At 40.5% G+C, this 27,923-nt stretch overlaps 1 protein-coding gene across 1 annotated transcript in view; it reads right to left on the bottom strand.

The window, feature by feature from the left end:
- The window catches only part of usp43b (ubiquitin specific peptidase 43b), a 73,631-nt gene that overhangs the window by 5,068 nt on the left and 40,640 nt on the right, over window positions 1-27,923 (bottom strand). The window contains exons 5-13 of the mRNA XM_069149449.1: window positions 26,117-26,252; window positions 24,678-24,822; window positions 16,894-17,056; window positions 14,745-14,856; window positions 7,729-7,832; window positions 4,601-4,678; window positions 4,373-4,502; window positions 1,579-1,921; window positions 45-203 (exon numbers count right to left, since the gene is read on the bottom strand). Coding sequence (XP_069005550.1) covers window positions 45-203; window positions 1,579-1,921; window positions 4,373-4,502; window positions 4,601-4,678; window positions 7,729-7,832; window positions 14,745-14,856; window positions 16,894-17,056; window positions 24,678-24,822; window positions 26,117-26,252 — 1,370 coding nt within the window. The remainder of the gene's footprint in view (window positions 1-44; window positions 204-1,578; window positions 1,922-4,372; window positions 4,503-4,600; window positions 4,679-7,728; window positions 7,833-14,744; window positions 14,857-16,893; window positions 17,057-24,677; window positions 24,823-26,116; window positions 26,253-27,923) is intronic.

Below are 27,923 nucleotides of genomic sequence, written 5' to 3'. Positions count from 1 at the left end.
TCCTCAACGTAACCAGCCGCTGTGTAGAATCTGAAAGGACGAACCGGTGACTGAGGAGTGGGCAGACCAGGGGGGGATGGTGTTCCTTCTCTGGTAGAAGAGGATGTAGGCCCCACGCGTGCACACCTCCGCCTCTGGAACCGGCTCAGCGCTGCTGTCATCGTAACTGTACCACTGGCCGTCCACAGAGTTCCTACAGAAGGCTGCAAATACGATAAGAATGGAGAGAGACAAGCTAAACGTGTGACTGATCTAAACAACAGGAGAAATCAAAGTAAATGACAACATCACTAATTCATGTCAGTGTGGTAAAACTTGGTCTGGTGTGTGGCTCTCCAAAACGTAAAGCGCTAGTAAGGAACAAAAATGGGAGTTACAACATTTATCAATATTTATTTTTGCCATGTTTCTCTGTCACTAGATTTTGGCGGTGATAAAACTCCAATATTCCATTAACGTCCATTTATATACAAATAACTGTTTTAAATTTGGTTCTACTGTAAAATACTTTATATCTTTTCAAATGTGTTATATTGATTAACCCTCATATTATCTACAAACTAAAAGGAGCAGTAATAATGTTCTCGGGTCAAAATGACCACGTAAGTGTTTAACCATCTAAAAGCACTAAAATATTATTTATTTAGTCCATAAAAAAATTCAACAAACTCGATTCATATCAATTTGATTTATAATTTATGTAATCCAGTTTTTCACCCCTTACAGATCAGGATTTAGTCAGTCGTTTTTAAATAAAAAATATTTTTCAAACTCTTCTTTTTTTTTTTTGCATTGGCAAATACTACATGTATACATTAGTTTGATCTATTCTTATTTTTAGAAAATACTTTTATGTATTCTTTCATAGTGACGAGTTGATTACAGGCTTTCACCAGGAGGATTCTGAAGGGCTTAGGTCCTGTTCTTTGACTAAAACTATGCATTTTCACATAATTTCTTACTTTTATTATGACAATACTTAATCACATAAAACTTCGAGCGAATAGATCTGAACTGCGATTCTCTCATACTCATGTAGTCAGGCTGTATTAACTAGCCATCAGTATCTTATTCATCCTCTTATCGGTCCCGTGCTGATCTTGGCGTCTTCATGGAATGTGTTAATCACAACACTATTATTTCCTCTGTTGAGACAGTAAGAAGGGCTTTGGTGTCTGTAAAGGCAAACATTGAAGATTAAGGGGCCTTGTTCTTGATTGACAGACATAAGTAGCCCACAGCAGGTCGAGATTCCTGTTTGTTAAATGTGAAAACAGTGAAACCGTAATCAGACATGCATGTTGTTGTGGATCATAGAAAATATATTCAGCCTGTAGGCCACAGAATGAATGGCCCTGCTTCAGGCAGCGACATTGTGTCTCATATTTGATTTAAGTTTTGATATTTTCCCTTTGAATGCTTCGTTCTCACTGCTGGGTCGAACAGTTGCATGCTTCAAAAATTATTAAAAACGTTTTTCCTGTATTTTTAAACTTTAAAACGGGTCAATCTGACCCGCAACCTACCAGGAGGTAAAGGTATTATTACATCTTCATTACACTGGGCGATTATTCTGACCTGTGTAATGTCCCCCGTGCATTCCTCCATGGTGGTTGCAGACAGCATACAGATCGTACAGGAAGTCGGGAGGGGCCAGGTCGGGTCGTCCGGACTGCTTCCAGCCGGGCTGCACGGGGGACTGATGGGCACCGTGCTTGCGGTTCACCATGTGCGGCGTCATGTCCAGGCCCGCCAGGGGGAAGTGAACAAACGTGGTGAGCTTGTTCCTCCGGTCCCCCACCTGCCTGAAGCGCTTCAGGTGCAGGATGAGGATGTCCGGCAGCGTCCACAGGTTCATCTTCACCATGCCCTGCTGCAGCTGCTTACAGTGGGGGCACTTCCAGGCGTCATCTGGGGCCAGCTGGTAGTGAGAGACAAGGAAAGAGAAGATACAACTGAGCTTTATACACCCGAGAGAGCCTCAAAAATATAATCAGCATATTATCCCGCTTTAATCTTACTCTTAAAAATTATATATGTCTGAGACTTAGAAATTCTCAGTCCAATTGCATGAGCACTAATCGGCTCGATTTGGGGAAGGAGGTACATTTCAGAGCTGTTGCTATAGTTACAACTTTTGTTCACTTTAACCACTTTCCTCTCATTACCATCTTGAAGACCGATAAATGGAGAGCTGTTTTAACGAGCAAGGTCACAGATCTAAACATACCAGTGAAGTGCTTAAGATTATTTTTCGGTGAACATTGTGTTTTGTGATGCTTCACTGCTGAGATATATACAGCACTGCACATTGCTTTAGGCACTCTAGGTATTTAGATTGTTAATCATCACACTAATGTCATCAGGGAGGCATCTGATTGGTCCCAAATTCAGTCAGCAGGATAAAGATTGAACTGAAAACAACACAAACGTCATCTTCCATTTTAAAGAAAGAATGACGGCACCGAAAAAGTTTATAAAAAACTAACTTCACTGACAACATCCTCACTTTCTAAACTTTTGCAGAGTGCTGTTTGTCATATAGTGTGTGCTCAGTGACTGCGGGAAAAATTAAACTTGAAATATTATTTAATTGACTCAGTTAAAGCAACATTTGCCAGCCTGGACTGAGCACAGACTGACAGCAGTGCCTGCCTTATGCCTGCAGCTCCGCCTGGTGGTGACATAAAGCAACTGCAAGCAATGTCACAACAGCTGTCAGTGGAAACTAAACTGTGGGGAACTTTTTTTTTTTTTTTTTTTTTTTTTTTTTTTTTTTAACAATTTGACACAAAATGCAAACATTGACATGTTGCAAATTTTACACATCGTTTTGTCATGCTGAACTACTACTAAATCTCTTTATGTTCAAAAAACCTTTCCCAAAACAAACTTTGTGCTACATCTGCATGGGGAAAAAAAGAAAACTATTTAGGACATATAACACTCTGGGTGCCTCATTTCATTCCTGGATAACCGGAACATTAAATTGGCTGTGGGTGTGAAGGTGTGACCAAAGTAGAAAGTGAGTGTTATTATCATACAGTATTTTGTAATGCCCCAAACATTGAGCCACTTGTCAGAAAACCAGCTCAACGCTTGGTGACAAAGTGGAAGGGAGACCAGACAGGTTGAAACGCAAATGCTGAAGTTTATTTAAATAAAAAAAGATAACTATAAAAGAAACATGGGGTGAGAAGATAAGTGGCTGACTGCAAACTCATGCAGAAGAGGCCACTTGAGTCACAGCAGGCAGAAAGGGAAGGGTCATAACAATGTTGTTTCAAATTCATTTCTAACTGGACGGCAAATGGTGTCTGGTTCAAGACATTTTCCTGAGGTGGGTTTGAATTGGTTTTGTAGCTTTAGTGCATTTTGGGCGAGAAAATAAATGTTTCGCTGAGTTGCATGCTGGGAAAAAGAACAGTGTGAATTGTTTGGAATATTACAGACAAAATATGCAATATTGTGATATGGTCCTTTTATGATGTACATTGCTGCCTTCTCTACTGTATTAACAATTAAGGCGTAGATTAGCAGCACAGTTCCTTGTTCTGGATTAGAGATAAGGATATAAACTTGCATGAAATGTTTTTAACTAAAACTGATAATAAAGTTAAGCTGAAACTACAAAACCAACCAAAAGAGCGCTTAGATAACATGTTGACTGGTGGCTGAATGCAGCAGCTGATTATTCTCGATGAGTGACACTGAAACAAATGGACCATTTTACGTGACTGTCTGATTGTGTTGAATCAGTAACACTCCACATGATGGCAATAGCCTACTCAAAACCTGTCAAACATTGCCATTTACTCCCACTTTACCAAAGAGGAGAGGATGCATGCACGCTGAAAATAAATCAGTTTCCTGCTTGAATTTTGCTCTTTTTTCTATCACCTTTTCACCACCTACAGCGTGGAGCAAACTAAGCCTTTTTTATGAACAACAAACATGTTTTTCCTCTTTCTGTGTTTCAATCCAAACACAATGTGTGTGTCCTTCAGCCCAAACAAACGTCTTCAAAGCTTTTCATGCCTCAAAACTACTGTTTCCCAGCGTTTTACTGTGGCATTGAACATTTACAGCCACCAGCAACTGTCTCTAAGTATTACAGACAAACATTTAAACTATCTGAAAGTTTTCTGTAGCTCCAGCTGCTGCTATATACAAAAAAAGATTATTAACATAAATAATGCAAAATTAAAACCTAGATCATTTTGCAGAGTTAGTTGCAAGATTAACATGAATATTTTCAACAACAGCAATCAGCTGTTGAGTTTGGACATCTATATCCACAGCAGGTTACAAAAGGACACGGCTACTAGTTGTTGCTCCAGGTAGAAAGTCTCCATAAGAATAGACACAGTACCTGTTCCTCTTTGGTGTAGAGCTGGAAGCACTCATCCAGGGTGCAGCTGTACTGCTGGACGTGCTGCTGCTGTTGATTCCTCACGCTCTCTGCATCCTTCACCACCTCCTCCTGAATGTTACCGAACAGGCTGCAGCCCGGGACATGAAGGCTTCGTTACGGAAGCTATAAAATCTAATGGGGCAATGAAGAAATTGAGCTGCATTGTGTGTTGCAGAGTGTACTGACCAGTCTTTGATTCTGTATTCCCACTCAATGATGAGCTTCACGTGCGGAGGTCCTCCGGAGCCGCAGAGCTTCAGAGCTCTAAAAGACATCAGAGTTAAAGGGCAGCTAGTGTAGAGGATTAGTCAGCTATGATACAGAGTTCATTTGCTGCAAACTCAAACGCGATAGAATCAGTTTAACACATATGCATTGAAGCTTTTTAACCACTAGATGTCAGCATTGTTGCAGTACTCAAACACAGACAGCGATATGAGAAGTTTGGATTTGACAGGCACCATCAGACACAACACACATTATAAGATGTTTAATAAGTCACCGTAACTCACTTGAAGAGTTTCAAAGCCTCAGGAGTCAATTGACAAAACAATCATGAACCACTTCTTGGCCTTTTCCCAGAGTTTTAAACTTCATGTCACAGTTTTCATCAGATCACACTGTGAGATGAAGTCAAAAGCTCAGCAAAAAGACAGTTAGTTGATGTTGATTGGCAGTCTGACCCTGTGAGATGAATTCACTGTGGACAATCCTCCAGATGTCAAATATAACCCACCTTTTTTCGGTTTCGGACAGCGACGTTCTGCCCCCTTTGGATACGTGAATCCAAACACCTCACCTGGCTCATTGCTTCATTGCCGTAGGCTTTCTGAAGCATTTCAAGGGTCTCGGTTACTGATTTCCCCAGTTTGATACAACATTTTATGTGCGCTCTTTGCTTCAGTTCATACCACTGCCCACAGAAACGTGTGTAACTCAGGTGCTGATTTCAAAGTTATAGTTCCCTCGCGTGCAACAGGAAAAGTCTCAGAAAACTTTTATCAACCTTCGTATATCAAAGCTATAGAGTGGAAAAAAATACACCTGAACGCCTGTCAAACTACGAATATGTCACTTGGAAAGTGAGAGGCTTTTGAGAACTTTGAGAAGTACGTTTGACATCACTTGACAAAGTAGCGTTTGTGGTAAAAGGAAGAAATGAACTTGCTCCTTACAATATCTAGATTCTGTTAGTTTAGCCTACCTCGTTTGTTAACTGTAATTCATGTTAAAAACAAATGAAGCAAGAAAATAAGATTGACCTCCTGAGCTCCATTTTGCCTCCGTGTTGTTTTATACGGATGATGATGAGGTCATTTGTCACTTTTCCGTGTTCTGACAGCAGGAACAGAGCACATTTTCTCGGGGCTGCCATGTTGCCCTTTTATGAACACTCAACTCAGAGGTCGAACATTCCCAAGTGGGAATTTTCCCAATTCTCCAGCTGCCTGATAAATTCTTGCAAAGGGCACCTCAAACACACATTAAAAGAAAACCCTGCTGATACAAAGGCTCGGAGCAGGAATCCCCCAAAGTGCATCATGCCTATTTATGCCTGTGTTCAATGAGCTGTGATATATATGTGACATTATTCACTTGACTATTTGAAAACAAGACTGGCAGCTCTGGTGTCTCTACAGGCACAGAAGTGCTTTGTACTAAAGGCTGACGTCGACATGCTACAATGCTAACATGCTTATGGTAAGCTGGTACAAGGTCGACCATGTTTAACATCTTATAAGCATGTTAGCGTACGAACATTAAGGTCCAATCCCAATTCCAATCTAGCCCTCCAAATGGAGTGTTTTCAGATGCAGACACCAAACACAGGGGGAGAAGAATGTTTTGCAAACTGAAGCAACATCATTTCCATAAATGTAAAAATCAAATTCCTGAGAGTTGCAAACTTACTAATGAAATAACTTCGACTAATTCGGGATACTACTGTCGCAACGAGCTGTGTCTCTCTGTCCTGAAAAGACTTCAAAATCTTAAACTAAGATTTTAAGCCCTTCACCTTCTAGCGCCGTTCTGAAGGGCCACTGCCTTGTTGAGTCCTGAACGAGGGGTACGGCCACATGGGAAAACAGGATTAGGCCTTACTAATCAATCCATTGTCTCTGTAGAGACTTTTCCCCCTCACGGTGGCGATACACCAAACATCAGATGATCACCGAAATCATTCATCCTCTCTGAGAATCACGAATGTCTGTGCAAAATGTTAATCCATCTGATAAGGGTTCAGATCAAATGAATTACAAAGCCAGATTCAAGCTAGCATGACAAAAAAAAGGTGCTGAGATGACCATTTTTGAAGACAAATAAGGGAACACGGCAATATGTCCTGTGGTGTAAGGAACATGTATGTGACATCACACAAAGACACAGACAGTTAGCAGAGACCGACAGAAGTGAACAAAGTAGACTAAAACACTCACTAGTACATTCTTCCACTGTTTGATGTGGGTTGACTTGGGGACAGAGCATATTTCTGAATCATTAGAGTTCAAACACTATCATTACACGAGTTTCTAGGATACAGTGTGCTGCATATTTGCATATCAAAAGATTTCAAAAGCATTTGCTCCCATCAGCACCATTCAGCCAATGAATGAACTGTTCTTAGCAGCTACACAAATGGAAGTCCTTTTTAAGACCTTGCCAAAATGCCCCTCTGAAACAGCAATTCACTTCTGCAACTGAAAGCCAGCAGACATGTATTTGTTAAGGAGGATAAAATGTCTGCACATTTCAGTCACTGCTGAAAAATCAGGTTTAACCTTTACAGCTGGCCCGATATACCTAAAAATAAAAGGTAAAAAAACAAACAGACTTTGGCTTCAGAACATCTGTAGACGGTGTCAATCGTGAAATAATGTTTGACTCAACTGTAACACACATGCTCGTGTGTACCATGTCAGCAACTGGCTGCCTGTAGCTGGAGCTTTTCTCAGGAAACACTTTGTTTGATTAGATTCCAGACGATTTAAATTGCATTAAAACTGATTACATTACATCAAATTTGAATGAGTTTATGGGGACATTCAGTCATTTCAGGGTTGAAATTATTGAACATAATGAGCAATTCTACAATTAAAGAACACATTAGGAATAATCTAATAATCCTTTAGTCTAATAAAAGAAGGACGTAGTGGCCAGACAGACAGACGGCTAGAACAAGATAAGTCTGTCTGCATGTTGACTGTGTTTGTACCTGCAGAAATCTTCTTATGGCCAATTAAAACATTTGATTAAGTTTGGCAACCAAAACATCGAACAAAATATATTGTTTAATGTATTTCTGACACCCTAACCTGTCGACGGCAGGGTGGTAGAGTGGCCGTCCATCCTGAGGCGACAGGTAGCTGTAAAATGCTGATCCTCCCACCACACGGATGTTGAACAGCACTCTGGTATTCTGAAAGAAGGGTACAAAAAAAACACAGTGAACATGAGGACAACATCTGGGGAATTTAATGCTTTTTATAACAAGAATATAGACAGTAACACTATAAATCTCCTAAATGAGGCCAACAACTTCTCCTTAAATATTATAAGTTTTAAATACTGTAGACTCTTTGGATCTCAGTTGGATTTAGTTCATTGCAGTTGTATTACTAGATAAACACCAATGGCCTCACCTGTCAGATCCAACACTAGCTTGACCAAAGTCCCTGAAGATGCTAATGATATGCAGATCTGCGAGTTCACCCGGTCACATTTTTAGCCATACAAGCAGTGTGGTCCACCACCGTGTTACACACTAAATGAGCTGAAAACTATTGGATTGATGATCATGAAAGAAATATTCATGGTGCTCAGAGGATGAACACTACTGACTTTTGTAGTTCCATGATTTCTCCCCAGCACCACAGTTGGCATTTGTGGGGATTTGTCAGGAACATTAATGACCTCTCAGGTTAAATTCCAATCATTTTGACGATCCTCAGATTCATTTTAGAAATGTAGACCTGCATGACGACATTGCCATCAACCGTACAGCCTGGGAACAAATGAACATTTGAGCCAAGTTTTAAGAAACATTTCCCACAATGCGTTGTTGAGATATCGCATTTACGAGAATGGAACACACGGACAGACAGACAACCTGAAATCTGACAACAGCCATGTGAAAAAAGTGATATTGTCAGATAAGCCGTCCTTCTCCATTTTCTCAACAAGTGGGTTAGTACGGCGTACAATGAGAATGGCCCGACAGTGAGGCGATCCAGTGGCTCTGTTATGCTGTGGAGGCATTTTGTTGGCATGGCTTGGGCCCAATTGTCCTCTTAGAGGCAAAGGTCACTGTAAATTAATACGAAGTTGTTCTGAGTGATCATCTTTATCCTGTGATGAAACATTTCTTTCCTGTCAGGAGCGGCCTCTTCCACGATGACAATGGGTCACAGAGGAGCACTGAGTGGTTTGATGAGAATGAAAATGATGTGAATCAGATGCTTTGGCATGCACAGTTATTAGATATAAGAGCAAAATAAGTTTATATAAGCACTGAAACAATTTTACACTCCGATGAACAACATAGACACAGAAGAACAACTCAGACCATCGTGAAACATGCCTGCAACTGACTCGGAGCAGTTTAGGTTGAGTCTACGTGTAGCACCTCAACATGGAGTACAGTGCTCATGTGGGTACAATTTGACAGCAAAAATAATAAAAAAAAATACAAGATAATCAAACTAGTCTCTCAAATTCCCCCCAACCGGATCACAAAGCAGGAGTTCAGAAGAAGAATGAAAGAACAAATAAGGCTCTAATATCCTTCTCCTCCTCAGTATATTACTCTGAGATCTGCTTAGATTGGAGGTGCTTTAGGAATGAAGGAGCGCTTTGCAAAAAATGAAATTGATTTCCTCTTGTTCTCGAGAAATCTGGTGCCTAGCTGCTGGCTGAGCTCAAACACAAACACCCACTCTGACTCCTGTGAGGAAACTTTAGGCCAGCAGGATCTTTGTGATGACGAGGAGCACCGCGAAGCAGACAGCACATTCCTGGAAAATATTGACGTGCTCCACACAAGAGCCCACTGGAACACACAACCCTTGAGGGGGGAAAGTTAAAACAATACTTCTGACTTACTGCCTCACATGTGCAATATGAAGCACGATTTAAAGTGTCACCAGTGCCAGTCAGCAGCTGAATTGCAGCGGTTGGCACTTACTGCTCAAACTACTTGATGTCCAAGGAACATTTTGCTCTCATGCCCTCATTTTAAGTGCACAGAGGCAGCAGTTTATAACTACAACTTTATTACTTTCTCTCCCGTGTCTCAGCATTGTCTGTTTGAAGACACTGCAGGCATCAAACTTCCCTGTGGTGCTTTGGTGCAGTTAGGCCTGTCACAATTATTACAATCACCTGATCGCAATTATTCGAGATGACCACAATTACTTTCCATGATCTTTAGAATAATTTCCATTAAACTGTATGACAACAGCTGGATGAAACTAATATAAATGTCATATATCCATCAGTATGTCCACATCGTGTTTAACAGTTCGGGTTTGACTCTATTAATGATGTCATCATGTTGTGCCCACTTCTTCTATGATAGTTTAATGTTAATTTGGACTACAGGTTCTTGTCACTGTCAGTCATTTCTTTGTACTTTACAGTAATAGGCTTTGTATACTACTTTGTATAAATTCCTTAATTTATATATAATGAATTTGTTTCGTAATGTCATAATAATTCATAATTTGTGTCATGTCTGCCCTGTGCAATTTTTGTTTACAAAGCCTAAAAGGCAAACAGAAATCCAATTTTTCATCAGAATGTTCCAATGTTCAATGCCAATTAATGTTCTTTTGTTCATAAGGTCTATGTGTATTATAATACTACGAAAAAGCTCAGTGGCATAAAATGAACAGAGAATGACGAAAAAATCGTTAGTCACAATTATTGTATGACAGTAAATCATCAACTAAAATCGAATGACGGTGACACAACCCGCAGTGCAGTGTGTTGTTTTTCCAGAGAATTCATACACTTTCGCGCATGTTCGAAAGCAGAAGGCTAGATGACAAGCATAAACCCAAAATGAGTTTTCTTTCATTACAAACGAGTCCCGGCTCTCTGACAGTTCCAGTGAAGGCTTGTGCGTACATGTGGAGACCACCCAGGGAGTCCTGCCAAACTCCAGCTTCTCCTCTCAAAAGTAGAGGCAGGGGAAACTCCCTTTACAACATGATGCATGCAAGTAGACATCATTTACAACTCCAGCCTTGAACAGCAGTTGTCAAGAGTTAAGTTCAGGAATTCTCCACATGGTAGAGGTGTGCACCAGGCTGTATAGTTGCAAAAAAAGAGCTGCACTACAAGAACAATGCAGTTTCTTTATTTCCATCTTCTATAGATGCATTAAGTTGGTGATGATGCTCGATATCATGCAGGTCAAGCCCATCCAGTACATCTTTTCGACTCCTTTTACAGAATTCACATGGGCTGATAAAATCTGTTGATTAAACCCGAGTTAAACTAAAGGTGCTACAAAATTAGAGGCCTGTTTTGTGTTGTAAATAAAGGATCCTTCCAAAAAAAAAAATACTAAACATTTTGAGTGGTAAATCCGCCACATTATTACAATAAAATGCAATTTTGTAAGAACAAAAGCTTTACAGGGGTCGCAACAATAACTAAGCAGGCAGACACTTGTTAAGGGTCAGACAAAAAAATCCTCAGTACAGTAAAATCTTGTGTGTGCGTGTGCGCCTCTTCATGTGTGTGCATGTTTATTTCGCTGGCAGTAGAGACAGATGAAGGCGGCTATACGGGAGGAACAGAGAAAACAGGGGGGGCTCTAAACACATTATGGGGCATGTGTGAACGACAGTAAAGTGCGAGTGAGAAAGAAAAATGAAGAAATGAGCATGCGAGATGTGGTCGGGCTCCGGGTAAAATTCACTGCAGCATCCTGTCGGGAGGAGTGTCGCAGCTCCATAGACGCAGAATATAAGAGAAGCCATTCGAACAAGCTCGGCCTCCTATTGTGTTCAGTGAGGGTGTGAATCGAGGAATGTTTGTGTCTGACAAAGCAAAAGATCTCCAATTACAACCAATTGCAAAGACCAAAGTGTTGCTTTATGATATGTGTGAGTGTGTGGGGATTCACATTTTGCCAGTGTAAGTCACACCCAGAGCCGATCGAAGTGTCTTAGTTACCACACTTGATTCTCTATTGTACTAAATCTAATAAAAAAAAAAAAAAGAAAAAAAAAAAAAGGTAGTCCTGCTGTGAGTCATACCTATAAAGACTGTTCATGTGTTTTAAATGCTTGTTGTTGTGTAAGTTGATGATTGTGCTGTCGGGTATCACAGCGAGCATCATTCAAGCCACCATTAAAATGAAGCTGTCGAGCGACATCAGCGGCAGGAAGAAATGGCTTTTGGAGAAGTCACGTATTTGTTTTTTTAATTACCTCTCTGCCTAAGCTAAAATTAGACAGAGGCGGAAAAAAAACCCGCACTTACACTGATGAGTGTAATTGGTGCAAGAAAAACTACAGGTACTGTTGGAGATGAAAGATTTAGAGCAAACATCTGCTGTGAGCATTGCTCCCGTCTTGGCAGAGGTAAGGCTCCAGCAAACTGATTATACTGGATGAGCCTGGTTTTTTTTAATTAAATGGATGAAAGCGCGGGGCACAAAAGAAATGACAGATCATCAACAGAGTTGCTAAAACTCTCTTCCTCTCTCTCCGGGCACTTCGAAGAAGAACGCAAAGTAAGATGCATGCGAGCAGGTCGAAGTTTTTCCTGCTCCGTGTGGCTGTTTGTTGCAGCTGTGTGTCACCTGGCTCCACGCGGAGAGAAGCACTGATTGGGAATCTCTTTGGCTACATGATTATCAACATGCTGCTGCACACAATCATGTTGAAACACAGGGATGTGAATAGTACAGGCAAGTAAGCAAGTACAAACCAGCAAAAAAAAAAAAAAAAAAAAAAAAGACCCTTTGGCTTCAGTGAAGGAAATTACTGATTTCTCTGTGACACAGCATCATTACATCCCATGTTTTACACTACGTATGACCCAATCAAATCTCATTAACATGCACAGTCATAGCATTATATACCGTATGCAAATGTATTATAGTGTACATTAACAGAATGGGATTAGTGCCAACTGGAGTTGGAAAAGTAAAAGTCCAATCTGTATTTTTTTTGACCAAATAAACTAAAACTATTTTCATAAAGGTTGATATCTAATCAAAGGTGGAAAATTAACATTCTGTTTCCTGAGTGAACAAATTTGAAAATATACTGCAGGGTAGCCCTTAAAAAAAAAAAAAATGGTTTGACCATTTTGAAAATACACTTATATGCTTTAGAGCAGAGTGTGCCTGTAGGGTAAATAAAAAGCTACAGTAGGCAGCTACCAGCTTGGTCTAATGTCTGTTTAATGAGAACAAAAAACACATTTTCCAAAACTATTGCATCAAGCCTGGCTGTATCAAAAAGCACAAAGCAGTTCATATGCAGTTCAGTTAATACTCAATAAGGTGATTGTTGGGGATAAAAGTATCTGTGTCTATTTTATCAGCCACAAGTATTACTGCCTTACTGTTGTATGCCTTTGCATTCATAAGGATGAGATGGACATGAGATCAGAGGGAAGTTGACCTTTGACCCCTGGAATCGAGTCAGTTCATCCCATAAACTGTAGAAAAAATGGGTTTCGTCTCAAAGTGTGAGAGGTTAAGCCAATGCCAAAGTGTCTTAAGGTGTAATACCACTGCGGGCCACCAGGGGCTGCTTCTAAAACACCTCTAGCTCCTATGAACAAAAAGCATCAACTTCTCACAGGAAATACAAAATCAATAAATGTAACTAATTATAATGTTGTTCACTAAATCCACTCCTTGTGATCAGTGTTCTGGTGGTTCTTCTTAAAATAATTCCATCAATAATCAGATATTAGGCCTCAAAGAGAGGTATGTTTAGGGGCAACCTGATTTGATTGACATGCATATAGTGCAGTCAGGTTGCCAGTACAGGTGGGCGGGTCATAATGTCCTCAGGTTCTCAGTCAGATCCACACTTGGCTCTTCCTCGCCTCGTTCAAATATAGTCACCTCTGGCTTAAAATAAACCGAAGCGACTGCTGAAATGCCAAACTTCAAAATGGCAGTTCACCAACCAGGGGGTTGCTGTTTAGTTCATGTGAGAGTCCAAATTAACATTGTTTCATATTTAGAGAAAAATGTTTTTAAGAATTCACATTCACGAGAATGAGACAGGGACATCCTGAAACCACAGTGACCGGCCATGGCTGTCGCAGAGGTATACAAATATCTGCATGCAGTAAATATATGTTGCGTTTGACAGAAGAGCTCATTTTTAATATCCCAAGACTGAAACCTGGTATAGAGGTTTGGCTCCCTGAGAACTGAGCCATTGAGATTGAGCAACAGCAGTACATGTAATAGGCCAATAACACTTCACTATACTGGGTGATGAGTGGACAACAGCATTTCCCTGCTCAAACAGGACAATGTCACAAAACCCCTGAAGAGGTTTTAAACAGAGGTCTCCAACAGGAGAAGCTGCATTGTCCACAATTTATCCATTTATCAACACACAAGAAGAGGAAACAAATGGCCTCGATGAAGGAGAGAGCAGTCATATGTGTGTGTTCTGTTAGTGCGCTATGACCTGCCCCAGTCCAGTTATATGGTGTGCCAGTGGGAGGAGTGAGAGGACACCAGCTCCTCTTTGGACCCAGCTCGTGCTTTGTGCTCCCACCTGTACGACACAGTGTCATTGTGTGGGCATGTTCTGCTCCGTCTCCAGCCAATAAACCTGTTCTGGAGCAGGTGCACCAGCCGGCACGGCAGGAGGGGAGCAGGTCCGCTCTCCAACCGGTGCTCAAAACATGCTCACGCACACACACACATGCAGTTACTGATATGTTTATAAGCATTATGGATATTTTATTGTTGGGTATTTGATCTCTTCTGGATTATTATTATTATGGCCATAGACATTGCACAGCAGTACTGCAGCTTCAGTCCAGGGGCTCTCTGACTGTAGTTGAAGTGAATAAAAAAATAAAAAATTATAATAAATAAAAATTCTCCTGACTCCAGCTCATCTTTTTGCAGAATTTACAGTAGCAGTCCACACTGGATGAATGAAAGCTGTGAAAAGATCATCAGCAGTTGGCAGACTGGGTTTAACCGGAAGACTAAACGTCGACATGAGTTAATGAATCCCTACCAGCTCCTCACACAGAGTTTAATGTTTCCCTTGAAGGAGATGGAAGAAAAGTGAATGAATTCCTCTTTGCAGGATTGTTAGCTGTTCAGTACCTGTGCCTGAGCTCCATTGATCATCAGGTAATACAGCTTGCTGAGGATGCTCTGCTGCAGCTGGTCCCAGGAAATAGACCGGTCCTCCCTCATTAGGAATGGAGGTCCAAACCTTGAACAGGCATTGAAGAAAATTAGTATTACCGGGCTAAAAAAAAACAACAACCTGAGAAGTTTGAAATACCATCTTACACATCTCCTTATCCTTTTGTACTGTAACTAATTATTTATCATCATTATCAGCATTGGAGCAGAATTCTCATTGTTACATATCTATGAAAGGACTGAGGGAGATATTAGGAAGAGAAAATGGCTGATGAGGAGAGGGAAAACCATCCCTCTGAAATAATAGATTGCCTGACACATTTATTATAATACACATCTAATTGAGGGCAGCCCTCCATTGTGGACATGAGATTTATTCGTATGAGCACGCACGTCTATAAAGATGCACACAACGACACACAGCAGAAGGGGAACGAATGAAAGAAAAGTAGGCTTTGCAACATGTGTGAAGGCACCATTTCTTATTTTATCTTTGCATTGTATGCCGTGTTTTCATAGATTTGTGCAAATATTGGTAAGCATTAACATTCTGTGGTGGCTGCGGGGAGACAGAAGCCTCAGCAGGGGAATGGGCCACTAATAAAATGGGAAGGAAAAGGACCTAAAACAACCCCTTATTTAATTGAAAGCATTTCTATTCTATTATTGTACCTTCAGGGGAATTATTTTGTTATTGTTTCCCTGAGTAACATTTTTTTAAATTAAAAAAGAAATGTTGGGGATCATGCAGTAAAATCTATCGTCTACTTCTGAGTAGCAATCGCCACAGACGACCGCCTCCACCGACATGAGGACGAGCATCAAGGTGGAGCAGAGGTAAGATGTCATGTAGAATTAAGCTGTTGACTTTCAAGAGAAGTGACACAAAAACAGAAACAGTTGGGTTTCACACTTTTCTGAGTTTTCACACCGGCTTTCAGACATGTACCTGTGATTCCTCTCTATCCAGAGCTACAGGAAGAAAAAAAAACCCCGATGTGGCTTCAATGTCATTTTCTTGGCACAGCCCGGTCCTCCAGCTGTCATCTGATGAGAGCGAGATGGGTGGGTGGTTTCAGCGATGACAGAGAGGCGTTTGAAGGAGAAAGTGAGACGCTGACTGTCATGGATTGGATCGGACTTTCTCACAGCCGTGCTGGCGAGCTCACCTATATTGATCTCCCTGGACTCTGTCAGGGAGACAGCTGCCTGATGGAGCTCTGCATCGTGCCAGATGTCAGAGTCCTTGGTCGTTTGATTTGAAACTCATCTCATGAGTGAAATGTGAGTATTTTCTGTAATAGAAAGCTTCCAGCACCTTAATGTGCTCCACCAGAGGAAGGCTGAATTCAAGATGTGTGGAATTGATTGAGGTTGATTCTTTTTAAAAGAGGAGACATATATTATTTCCCCTAACACAGTCTGTTGATTGTTTGAATAAATAAAACCTAACTAGGAAAACATAGTATTTAGATTTCTGTTCTGATGTTCTTACATTTAATGTCTCACTTTTATAAGGGAAAAGGATTTTAGGACAAGGAGAAACTGACGGGTTTGGAAACCGCAACACTCTCTAATGCAAGTTTAGCTGCAGTTTCTTCAGTGTAATCTTCCCTAAACCAAATAAAGAAGGAAACAGAGGCGCTAATGTTAGTTTACAGTCCAGATATACAGGATTAATGTTCCACTTCCCAACTGCTCATTTTCTAATTTATCTTACAACATCCCAAAAATAAGTCCCATCCCCTGGAAAAAAAATTCATGTAGCTTTTAATGTTTTATACTTAATGAATTTTTATTTTCTTAATATTCAAGTCTGTGCATTATTTCACCGACAAGACCTGCATAAACAGTAATCGGAGGAATTGGTGCCAGCTTGTTGCCAACAGAGCAATTACTCTAACATATTTTTAGCTCATTGTTGGAAACTTTGGCCACATTTAATATGAACATCCGGCACTGTAACATTACACATACAGTATGTGACTTGAAAACTTGAGAAGAAACCCAAAGCATCACAGGTCTGCTTTTGGTTTCTATGCCACGACTCAACAGCGGCTGTGTGAGGACTGGGTTCAGCCAAAAGGTCAATTGATGTAATTACCTAACAGTTTGTTGTCCGGCCCCGGCAGCGTTGCACACCAGCAGCAGGATCTTGACGGGGACGCCCTGGTTGAGAAACTCAGACGATAACGTCCCAGATGAAGCTAACCTTTGACCCTCAGGTCCAGTGGAGTATGGAGACGACGGCAGGCTATGGTGGAAGCCTGGAGGAGGATGGAGAACAAAGGAGAGAGGGTGTGAGATAGCAAAGAAACTTAAATAAGTCAAAAGAAGAGGAGAGAAGAGATAGAAAAGGTCTTTTTACAGGAGAAACTATAAAATATTCTTTATAAATCTTGCAGATGCTGATCATTTATTCTTTGGACACATCTTACTTTCAACAACTTTACGATACGGCGTGAAGCACACCATATCTCACGTCCATGAAAGGAAGATGTGAACTGATTTCATGTGCTGAAAATGTGATCACTGAACTTAACACCTCTAAGAAGGAGCGAGGAGGAAAATTGGGATATATAAAGTGGCGAGACAGCAGCTTTCTATTTGGGTAGCAGTGATTCAGAGGGGAGAACAGATGGACCAATGGCTGCCTGCACTCTCAGCAGGAGGTATTATCTGATACAGCTTCTGCTCCACATCCTGTCCTGGTGGGGTGCCAAGCAGCGCCACTTCTCCCTCTCGCTCCCCCCCGTGTCTCGACCGACGCAGAGGAGTGTGACTGACTGAGCGAAAAAGCTGAGATTATGAGATCCCTGCGAGATGTGACGTCGGCGGAGCAGCGGTGCAGCGGGCTCGGCGCGCAGGTCGGCCCTTCAGAAGTTCACGGCGATAAATGACATAGTAAATTAGACTCGCCGACACACATGAGGAGATATCGATTGACCACGGTGGCTGTGCCTTCCCCAAAGCACAACGTTTCATTAAACATGTATTTACACCTGACGCATGATTCATCACTGACAAAGCAAACACCACTGCTGAGCATCCTGTTACTGAGATCCTCATAGAGTAGCAAGCCTCTTCTGGCACATGCCTCCTCTAAGAGAAATAATTGGAGTGTGAAGGCATTGAGCTGTGTTGAGCTGTAAGAAAGGCAAGACTAATCAGAGACTACGTATAAAGCAGCAAAGCTTTACCATTAAACCTCTGATTACAGTGTCTTGACCCCGAGAACGAGCGCAGTGATAAGTATGCGCAGCTCTTCATTTATTAATGTCGCTCTAATCAAGCAAGTGATAGAAGTTGTGCTTTAATTTAAACGAGCAGCAACAGTTGTGGGAATCATTTATGGGGGACATTTTTTTTCCTTTTGAATACACCATGAAACATGTTTGCGAAACAGCAGTGAAATGCAGAGGTCACCTCCCGGCCTGTCCCGCTAAGATTTACTCGGGGAGGCTCGGGAGGAGACCTACCTCTCAATTCTCATTAAATCAAAGTTATTTCATGGGTAGCTGTCAGAAACTCAACTGTTTCTCGTCATTTTTCAAGGTTCCTATCACTGCTCTCCTCGTTTTTCTTTTCTTTTCTTTTTTAAACCTTGTTTTGTGAATGAGTAATGGGTGTTGGCACTTGTGTAGATGTGTTAACACAAAGAGACTATGACTGAAAAAGGCCCGTACAGTGCAATCTTGAGAAATCCCACAGCAAAAGTTAACTTTGTTTAGCCAGCATGCCTGTTGATCCTCATCCTCAACAGCCTCGAAGTAATTCGAAGAAACAGCAGGAAGCCTCATAACCCCTCTGCACAGTCAGGCTTCACACACACACACACACACACACACACACACACACACACACACACACACACACACACACACACACACACACACACACACACACACACACTGAGCCACACTTCACAGTGCCAGACTATGTAATTAAACACCTCTCCACCTAAAGGGATCGGCTTGGCCCACAGCAAAAGCTGCAACTTCCTTTAGCTGTTGGCACCGTCATATTGAAGGTCTTCGAACAAAAATGACAGTTGGATTGTCAGATGTACATGTACAGATTATTTCGATTTTATTGAGCAGCCTTATTTTTAAAGATTACATATCGTAGAATTTGTCAATAAAAAGCTAAATTTATGGGCTGAAAAGATGATTCATGAAAAGGAAAGGAAAGATAAGAGAGATTAACTGTGTAATATTTGGTCGGACCTGACTATAAAGTTTGGTGAGTTACTGGTTTCACTGTGTGTCTGAGTAAACAAACGTCAATCGTGTGTAATCGTGTGTCTTCTGAATTGCTTTGTTTTCACATTTAATTGTTTCCGTTAAATGAACAAAGCAGCGCAGCCCCTGTGGTTCGGCTGATTTTCCGTTATTCATAACTACTGCCTTATGCATAATTTGGCAACACGTGTAAGGCTGACGCAGATAACAAATTCTACAAATAACACTGTGGTACGGACAAATATCGGGTTTGATCTAAATTGCTTGCTGCACAAGACAGGAAGTCCACAGCCAGGCTCGATGCTCTGACAGACTGAACTCAGTCACTGCAATGTTTTAATATGTTCTACTTCAGCTCTACTTATCCTCTGCATCCCATTACACTTAATTCATGAGAGTAACAACACTGCACGAACAATCAGACCTAATTAAAAATCTCCTGTGTAACGCCAACATTTTGTTGTTAAACGAGTATGATGATTAAGTAGTGCTGTCACGATCAATTTTAGTTGATTAATTACTATATAAATAGTTGTGATTAATAATTGAATTGTCTTTTTCTGTCCATTTTAAGACATTAATATCCTGTAGTATAGTTTTTAATTTAATACACATACACCTTATGAAGAAGAAGTCATTTATTGGCTTTGCAACTAAATCCATGATGTTTATGTCTATAGATTAAATCACAGCAGAGGAAGGGAGTGCAATAGTGATGGAAATATGACATCTCTGTTTGTTTCATCCTGCTGTTGTTCAACACATGCATGAAAATTATTATAATGATTATTCATGAAAAATTGCAATGATTATATAATAACGGTGACGGGCCTATTGACAAGTTCACATGCTGGCAAGCTGGCATTTTCTGATCAACACTAAATACAGAAGTGCAGCTGAGGCTGATGGGAATTTTTGACATCAACCAAAGTGGGTTATGATGAAAACTTGAGATAAACACAAAATCATTACATTTAATCTTCAGGGAAAAATGAAAGTTTTTATTGAAGAGTCATATCCTCTTTAGCTAAGATGTAAACTGTAAGTGAGGCATCTAAATGCAGGCGCTGCATTGTTGGGTTTCCAGAAGTCTTTTTGCAAATGTTGTGCAGAAGTCTTACAGCCACCACTGAACTTAAGTGTGTATGTTTCTTAGATTGACTTTAGTGTAACTGAGCATCTTTGCATACATTAAGAAAAAAATGATTGCAAACATCAGTCAGGTTTTCGGCAGTTAGACCTGTTTTTTGACAGATGTGGACAGATGTAGCAGCAACAGATCCTCTAATGATGCAGAATAAAAAGTTGAAGTCACCTGCCCTCACGGCAGTCTCTGTTGTTTATCATAAACGGTTCATAAAATGATTAACAAAACCCAAACTACAGTATGAAGGATGATCTCATTCCACTGAAAGCTGGGTATTAAAAGAATAGAAAGTGTTTGTAACACAGATAAGAGCATGTAAAATGGATATTTAACAGTGAAAGCCAAGTATCTGCTTCCAAATATTCTTTGGCAGGTGGTCTCATAATCAAGTCTCGCCCTTGGCACCGATATTCCCGAAAATTATATAGTGCTTATTAACTTCAGTCAGAACAGCTTCAAATCCTAAACAGAAAATACTTCTCTCTCTCTGCTCAAACTTGTAAACATTAATTGAGATTGTTTACAACATTATTTTTCTTTGTAAACAATGTAATGAACCACCTGATTTTTAGACTGTAAGCACATACAAATGAAGACAAGTTTGAGTAACCGGGTCATCTTATATGTAATTAGACCAAATTGGTCTCCTCCATCTAAAACACTAAGCGCTAAGTTTAGGTTCAAAGCTCCACCCGAAGTTCTTCTTCTGTGGTCGCCTATCCAATATAAATTCTTTGGGACCTGATTCTCCTGTGGGATGGGTGGATGTCATTATATATTTTTTTTTCATCAAAATGCATCATGTATTTGTTTAGCTTTTTTGGTGTATTTGTGTTAAAATGATCTTATTTGCATCTGTTCCTACCAAGCAGCAACCAACAGTGACGTCATTGGTTTGTGAACGGCTGTTTTGAGGGCTCGAGTTCGGATTTCATCCGTCACCATCTTGCTAGTTGGGAGTGTTTCGGAGCCAGAAGTGACCATATATGGACGAGATGGCCAGGGGCAAGCGGTGGATCTGACTTGATCTGATTGGAAACCCGACGCTACTATGCCCCGCCTACTGATAGTGGAAACCAGACTGCCCCACGAGCCTGTCAATCAAACAGACACGCCCCCACAAAACTGGCTTTTTATGACTATTGACACCATTATAACTTGTGGAAAAAATGTATTACTTGACTATATACTGTACTTGATTTCATGAGAGAAGTTAAATGGGAGTCCATGGAGGCACTTTGGAGCTAACCTCTTATGGCCCTCTGTGGTATTGCAGTTTAAGACACTTGTGCATAGGCCTCATTTTTTAGACCCAAAAGCTGCATCCACTTTTATGCACAGTCTGTGGTCCCTACCTGGTGGTGTACGGATTTTAGAGCACTGATGCTTAAAAAGTGACTCTTAAAAGACGACTGTTGCTTTGCTTAAAATTTCCGGTACATTAAGCTAACTTCTTTGTCTCGCTACGCTTGTTTATTTTTGCATAGGGTCTGGAGCGGGCAGCTAACCACACAGTGGTTTTATTCTATTTTCATGCTGTTACCAGAATAAATGGAGATCACTTCCAAGAGTTTACGGTGTGTGACGGCATCATCTAAACAACCAACACAACGCAGAAGTTCACCGGTTACATTTGGATGTGAAGCGTTCCATCTATAGCTCGTAATTGATTTACTGTAAAGACATGAGTTTTCTCCCTGTTTATCTCAACAAGGAAGTTCATAAATATAGTGTTGCACAAAAACTACTGTATTAAATGAATTATGCTTAAAAAAAAGATTATAGTAATAGTGGCTGGCCAATATTCCTACAATCCAACATGATCTGATGGAAGTGCTGAGAAACATAATGAAATGATGACTTGAGTATGTAGAGGACAGGTGGGAGGATGATGTCCATCCATTCATCATCTATAGCCGCCTTATCCTGAACAGGGTCATAGGGGGGGGGCTGGAGCCTATCCCAGCTCACTTTGGGCGAAGGCAGGGTACACACTGGACAGGTCGCCAGTGTATAACAGGGCCAACACATAGAGACAAACAGAAACAAAGACCATTCATGCTCTCATTCACACCTAAGGGCCATTTGTAGAATCACCAATTAACCTGACGTGCATGTCTGTGGACGGTGGGAGGAAGCCGGAGTACCCGGAGAGAACCCACACAGGCACAGGGAGAACATGCAAACTCCACACAGAAAGGCTCCAGGCCAGGATCAAACCCAGAACCCTCTCGCTGTAAGGCGACAGTGATAACCACTGCACGGCAGATGATGCAAGGGATTCATTTTTAAGACTGCATCAGGGAGGTTGAGAGTTATGAGAAGAGGTCACACCATCATTGGTTTGCCTTTGGCTTAATCCAAGGGTATATAACTGTTTTTCATTCTCAGCACCTCATGCAGTCTCCAACAGCCTCTCACACGTGGAGGCTTTAAATCTAACTTATGACTGTGAGTAACGGTTACCTTGAAATTCACTGAATAAATCAGAGAAATTCCATTAATCAGGAAAGCGTGTTGGAAGTAAAAAGGAAACTGAGCACATATGAGTGTAATGGAGCCTAATAATGTATATTTTCTTCTGCTTTAATTAAACCAAAGACGGGCCTGCTCTGTATACAGTTAACATGCAGCTCAATGTAATGCCTAAGGACATGACACGTACTGATAACCTTTCCATAACGTTAACACTGCACACGGACATGTCTTGATTTAGTCTTTAATAGAGTTCAGAGTTAGTTATTCTGTCCTACAACTCAACCGCAAGACTCAGATTTTTTACTTTCATTTATACATTTATGGATAATTGATTAAGGGTCTCTCAAAGAACAGACCTTTTAGATTGAGTAATTGCAGAGGGGGCATACAGATCATGTTTTTTATGGTGCCAGACTAAAAGCATTACAGCTCACTGCTTTGCCTGGAGAGGAAAAGTGCAGTAAACTTGCATCCTATACCAAATACTATATTTGTCACTATATTTTAAGGCAATATTTTAGATTTTATTGTTTTATTTCATTTTTATTACAAAAGCAGTGAGGCAGAAAATACACAAATATGTCTGTAGCATTTGTACTTTCCCTTTCTGGGTGAAATAAATATAATTTAAGCAATTTAATAGAGTATTTATGCACATAAATGATTTAAAAAACAAAAGGCTGGGGGATATTTATCAATTTGTAGGCAAATTTTTATTTTCCATTAAAGAGCAAGCTAATGTTGCTCTTCTAGTGTCCCATTACACCAAGTTTGCTCGATTTCATTCCTTCAGAAAAAAATAATAAATGTGGAGGTATTAAATCACATAATGTGGTGCAATGTTTTCGAAGAAGAGCTTTGCACATATTTTACTTCATCAAGTGAAAATGACCTGATGTGCGTTTCATCTGTAACAGCTGCAACTGTCACTGAGTGACAACATTTTATGAAAATAAGCCTTGTAATGATGTTTTCTGAGACTCTAACAGCTTGTCTTGTCAGAGGTGTCCGAGAGAATGGATACACTTCTATTTTAATCACTACAACTTCCTACTGAGGCTGCCTTTTTCCTCACACGATTTGCAGCCTGGGGCGCTTTTAAGTCTATCTCCTTCTGTTTAATGGGCATAACTACTGCGTGCCACCAAAACGCAGGTGCCTGAATGCATCCTGTGTAGCCGCAAACTGCAAAGCTGCTGTCTGCTGACGTAGTGCTTTGACTTCACAGCCAGTGGGGACGTTGTGGAAGTTGGGCAGCACACGAGCGCACATCCGGCATTTTCCTTATAAGATGATAATATCTTCCATCTATTCTCACAGGGCAAACATGTCACTGTGAATGACAGGACAATCTGCTGTGCATAGAAAAGTGTTAAGTGGTGATACAGAGTCTCAACATCAGCCCGAGCAGCGATAACCTGATGGGTTTCTAGTCTGTGCCAGCATGCAGACCAGGCAGACTGTCACATGTATGCGTGTTTGTGTGTGTTCGTGTCCTTTTAGGCATTATGGCTCTGTGCTGCTGTTTTCCAACATAAATTAAAGCACTAAAAGTCTAATTTTTCACAGGGTCCATCAGTGTTGACACACTGCTGGGACTTCCAGCCCTGTGAGAGAGGACAACAGAGCAGAACCTATTTGTTTACAACACGAAGCAAAGAAACGAGGGGATGCTTTGCACTGAGCTCACATTTTACCTCCCTGGCTGAGAAACAGATGAAATGAAGACATAAATCTGATAGCACAAGGGATATCTGCACAGGGGGGATGTAATTCACTGAGCTCTTTGTGAAGTTATATCGCTCTTAATGTGCTCTCCAAGGACCCCCTGTAGGAAGGTGCATTCCCAGACGGTTTCATTAAGCAAAGTAAATTAATAAAAGGAGTTTGTTTGCTTACAGATCTCTGTGTACATCCACATTAAAGCAGGGAAATGTATTTATGTGGTTTCACAAACAGTGTCTTTTGTTGGGACTAAAAATAGTCCATTTTATGTATAAATCCAGAAAAAACAGTGACTACCTGAGATACGTGTCGAGCCTCCTCTGATGTAGAGTGGCGGAGCCTGAAAGGCGTAGATGACGTCATTCTCAGCTATGCTCGTTAGATCGTCTTCATCAAAGAAGGAGCGCTGGAACCCTGTGGAGTAAACCTCTGTCAGGATCACCTGGAGATCAACAGATATACACACAAACACCAGTTAGTTTCTTCATGCAGTGCCAGTGTAAATCCTTTAATGTGATAAGAGTGAACTTTGACTCCACCTGATGGAGCAGAAACCTCTGCACTATTATTCCCACTAATCTCACATCCTGCTTAATGTATGAGGAAATTCAAGGGCAGAATAAGACCACTGTAATTACGCTCATGTGCCAGCCAAGGGGAGCTGTATTTCTTTATTGTAGTAGTTTATGGTTTAAGATCTCTGAGTATTTGTTCCTGCTAAATGTTAGGGATGGGTCATGATTTTTGAATATTCAAATAGTCATTAAAATATAATAAAGATCGATTAGTATATGCAACAGTTTCCTCCTTTTTTCCCCCGTTTTGACCTGCGCCTGGATATAATGCGTTATATCTGTCAGAAGGTGACGGTAATGTGCCTAAAAGTTGTCTGCCAGCCGCAATTAAGTTGTGCTCATCGAATGCTTACCGTTCAAATGGTTAAGTGGTGAGAACACCGCTGCTAAGCAACGGCAACATGGGCACCATCTTTGAGCCACAATTCAAGTAACAATTTTGCAAACTAGCAGGCAATGTTGAATTTTCCTGAATTCCTCTGTATAATGTTGTGAAGTTCTGTTGTAAGGACTTTACTAGGTTAAGTGCCCTGAAATAACCTGTGTTGGGATTTGGTGCTTAAATAAAACAAATTTAATTTAATTAAGTGGAATGTAATGCAGGAGATGCAGAGACGTGATGGCAGAGGGAAACGATCAGACGGCTGGAAATATCAACATTTTCCCCAAATCTATTGAAAACAGAAATTGAACCTCCATCATCTCTTCATTTTGTCAGCAAACACGTCACAACCCGTGAATTTGGGGCGTAGAGATAATGTTCGACGTCGTGAATACTACAACAATACTAAGTAGGGACTCTTCTCTTGTATATGGTAATTACGACCCCATTTGAACGCAACGGCACAAAGAGTGCATCCATTTATCAATAATTAATAGCCAAACGAAGTGAGTTTGATGTTGGACAAGCAGCACACACAACAGCCATCATCTCAAAAATGAAGCTAAAGACATGCTTCTTATCAGATTTGTCCAAGGCAAGGGTTTTAGAAGTGAGATGGCATTTGTGAGTCTCTTTGTGTGTGTGTGTGTGTGTGTGTGTGTGTGTGTGCAGAGTGGGATGGGGGTTAATAGTTAAATAATATTCTAATAGTTTAATAGTTCAGAGTGAATATCAAACAGTATTTGTGCTTAAAATGCTCAGTCCCTGCTTTGCGTTACCTGGTCTGGGGAAATCTTCCCTTCGTCAGCCACCATCCTCCTCAGCCAGGCCACAGGACCATACAGAGGCACAGCCAGCCCGATCCGCAGATACCTCTGTCCTTTGGTGCTGAACACCAGAGTCACACACAGCAGCCTGCCAGAGACAAAGACACACAATCAGGGACGGCGCAAAACAGAGAGGGCTCTATTTTGATTTCTGTGCCATTTCTGCTGCAGCCTCCTCTACGGCCAAGAAGGGGCAAAATAAGAATTTCATGAATAAATCAGAACATTTTAACATTAATAATAGATCATTAGGTCTTAGTTTTACATGTGCGAAATAATGGAATCTCTATTGCATTTTTAAAAAACAGGGAGCGATTGGCTCTGACCTCTCCAGAGGCAGCGCTGACATGAGTAGGGTGCTGGGACATAATGGCTTCTTTGACTAACAGGACACTGAGGAGACACAGGAACTTTGTCAAGTACCTGTGGGAGTCTGTGGCTGGTTGCAGAGAAAGACATGGCCAAGAAAAAGATACACAGAAAAACAGTGTTTTTTTTATTTATTTGTACCTGAATATAAAATAACATAAATTCAGGTGAAAGATAAAAGCGAAAGGAAGTAGCAGACAATATGCACAGTACAGATAAGCAAACCTAAAAACATTATCTTGGAGAGGAAAAAGGAAGAAAGAGAACAGCTTAAACAGAAAAATGAAGAAGCACAGCTACTCTGTTTATTTGACAAAAATATCTCTTCACATTTATGCTGGACATGAGTGAGGCTTATACCAAAAACTGTTCCTATAATTGGATGTTTTTCTTCTGTGCTCACTTGTTTTCCAATGCCACATAGACTGTACTGCTCATACATAATGTATAGGTATCTGTTAAACTGTTAGCAAATTATACAAAATAACATTTATATAACATTAATATTTTTATTTAATATTATTAAAATCATATATTTGAACCATGTGCCCGAGTTAATCAAATGATAAAGGTGTACTTTAGTTTAGTCGGTATAAGAGAGAGTCAGAGATCCTGATACCACTGCAAAACATTTGCATATGACACGTCCCTGTGTGTGTGTACAACAATTTAGATGCTGTGTTTTCTGTGTATATTTGAATAATGTACTCGTATTCATTTACATCCCGAGCACATCCACAATGCAAGTATATGGATTATAAATATAATTTCAATCCATGAAGGTTTATTACAAGTCAAACTCATTCTGTTTCTACACATACAATTTATGTTGAGCTATTAGATTTATTGTGTTTGTTTTGGCACCACTGACTAAGTGTTTCTGAAACATCTTAAGGGGTTTGTGTTCCTCAAGCACATCACAAATATATTCTGGCACTACGCAATTAAGCAAGCCATAAACTAGCAGCACATTAAAGTTCATTCAACAAGTAACTGAAAGCCAGTTTAAAGATTTACCAACAGGATCAATCTGCATTATTCTGCTGGTTCTTGGTGGGTAAAAGAAGTATTATATCTGTTTCCAAAACACTGAACCGACATGTTTACTCTTGTTCCACTTATTTGGATTGGAATTGGAAACTTCAAAAGACCGCAGTAAAAGTTACACTTGTACTACTGAAGCCACAGTTCAGGCAGGTGCTTTAATGGAATTTTTCATACATGTGGACAAAATAATGAACTGCTAAACAACCAAAGTAGCGGGAACTCCATTGTGTTGTTCACCAAAAGCTTTCGTTTCATTATCAATTCTCATTCGCATCTTTTCCTCCCATCTTATAATACATGACATAGTTACGATGATTTCTATATGGAACTATTCCACGTCAGT

Source organism: Embiotoca jacksoni, unplaced genomic scaffold (assembly GCF_022577435.1).
Source record: "Embiotoca jacksoni isolate LCO1_2020_lvr unplaced genomic scaffold, fEmbJac1.0.p SCAF_15, whole genome shotgun sequence".
NCBI lineage: Eukaryota > Metazoa > Chordata > Actinopteri > Embiotocidae > Embiotoca > Embiotoca jacksoni.
The sequence above is the reverse complement of the archived record's forward strand: the minus strand, read 5'-3'. Positions and strand labels throughout refer to the sequence as shown.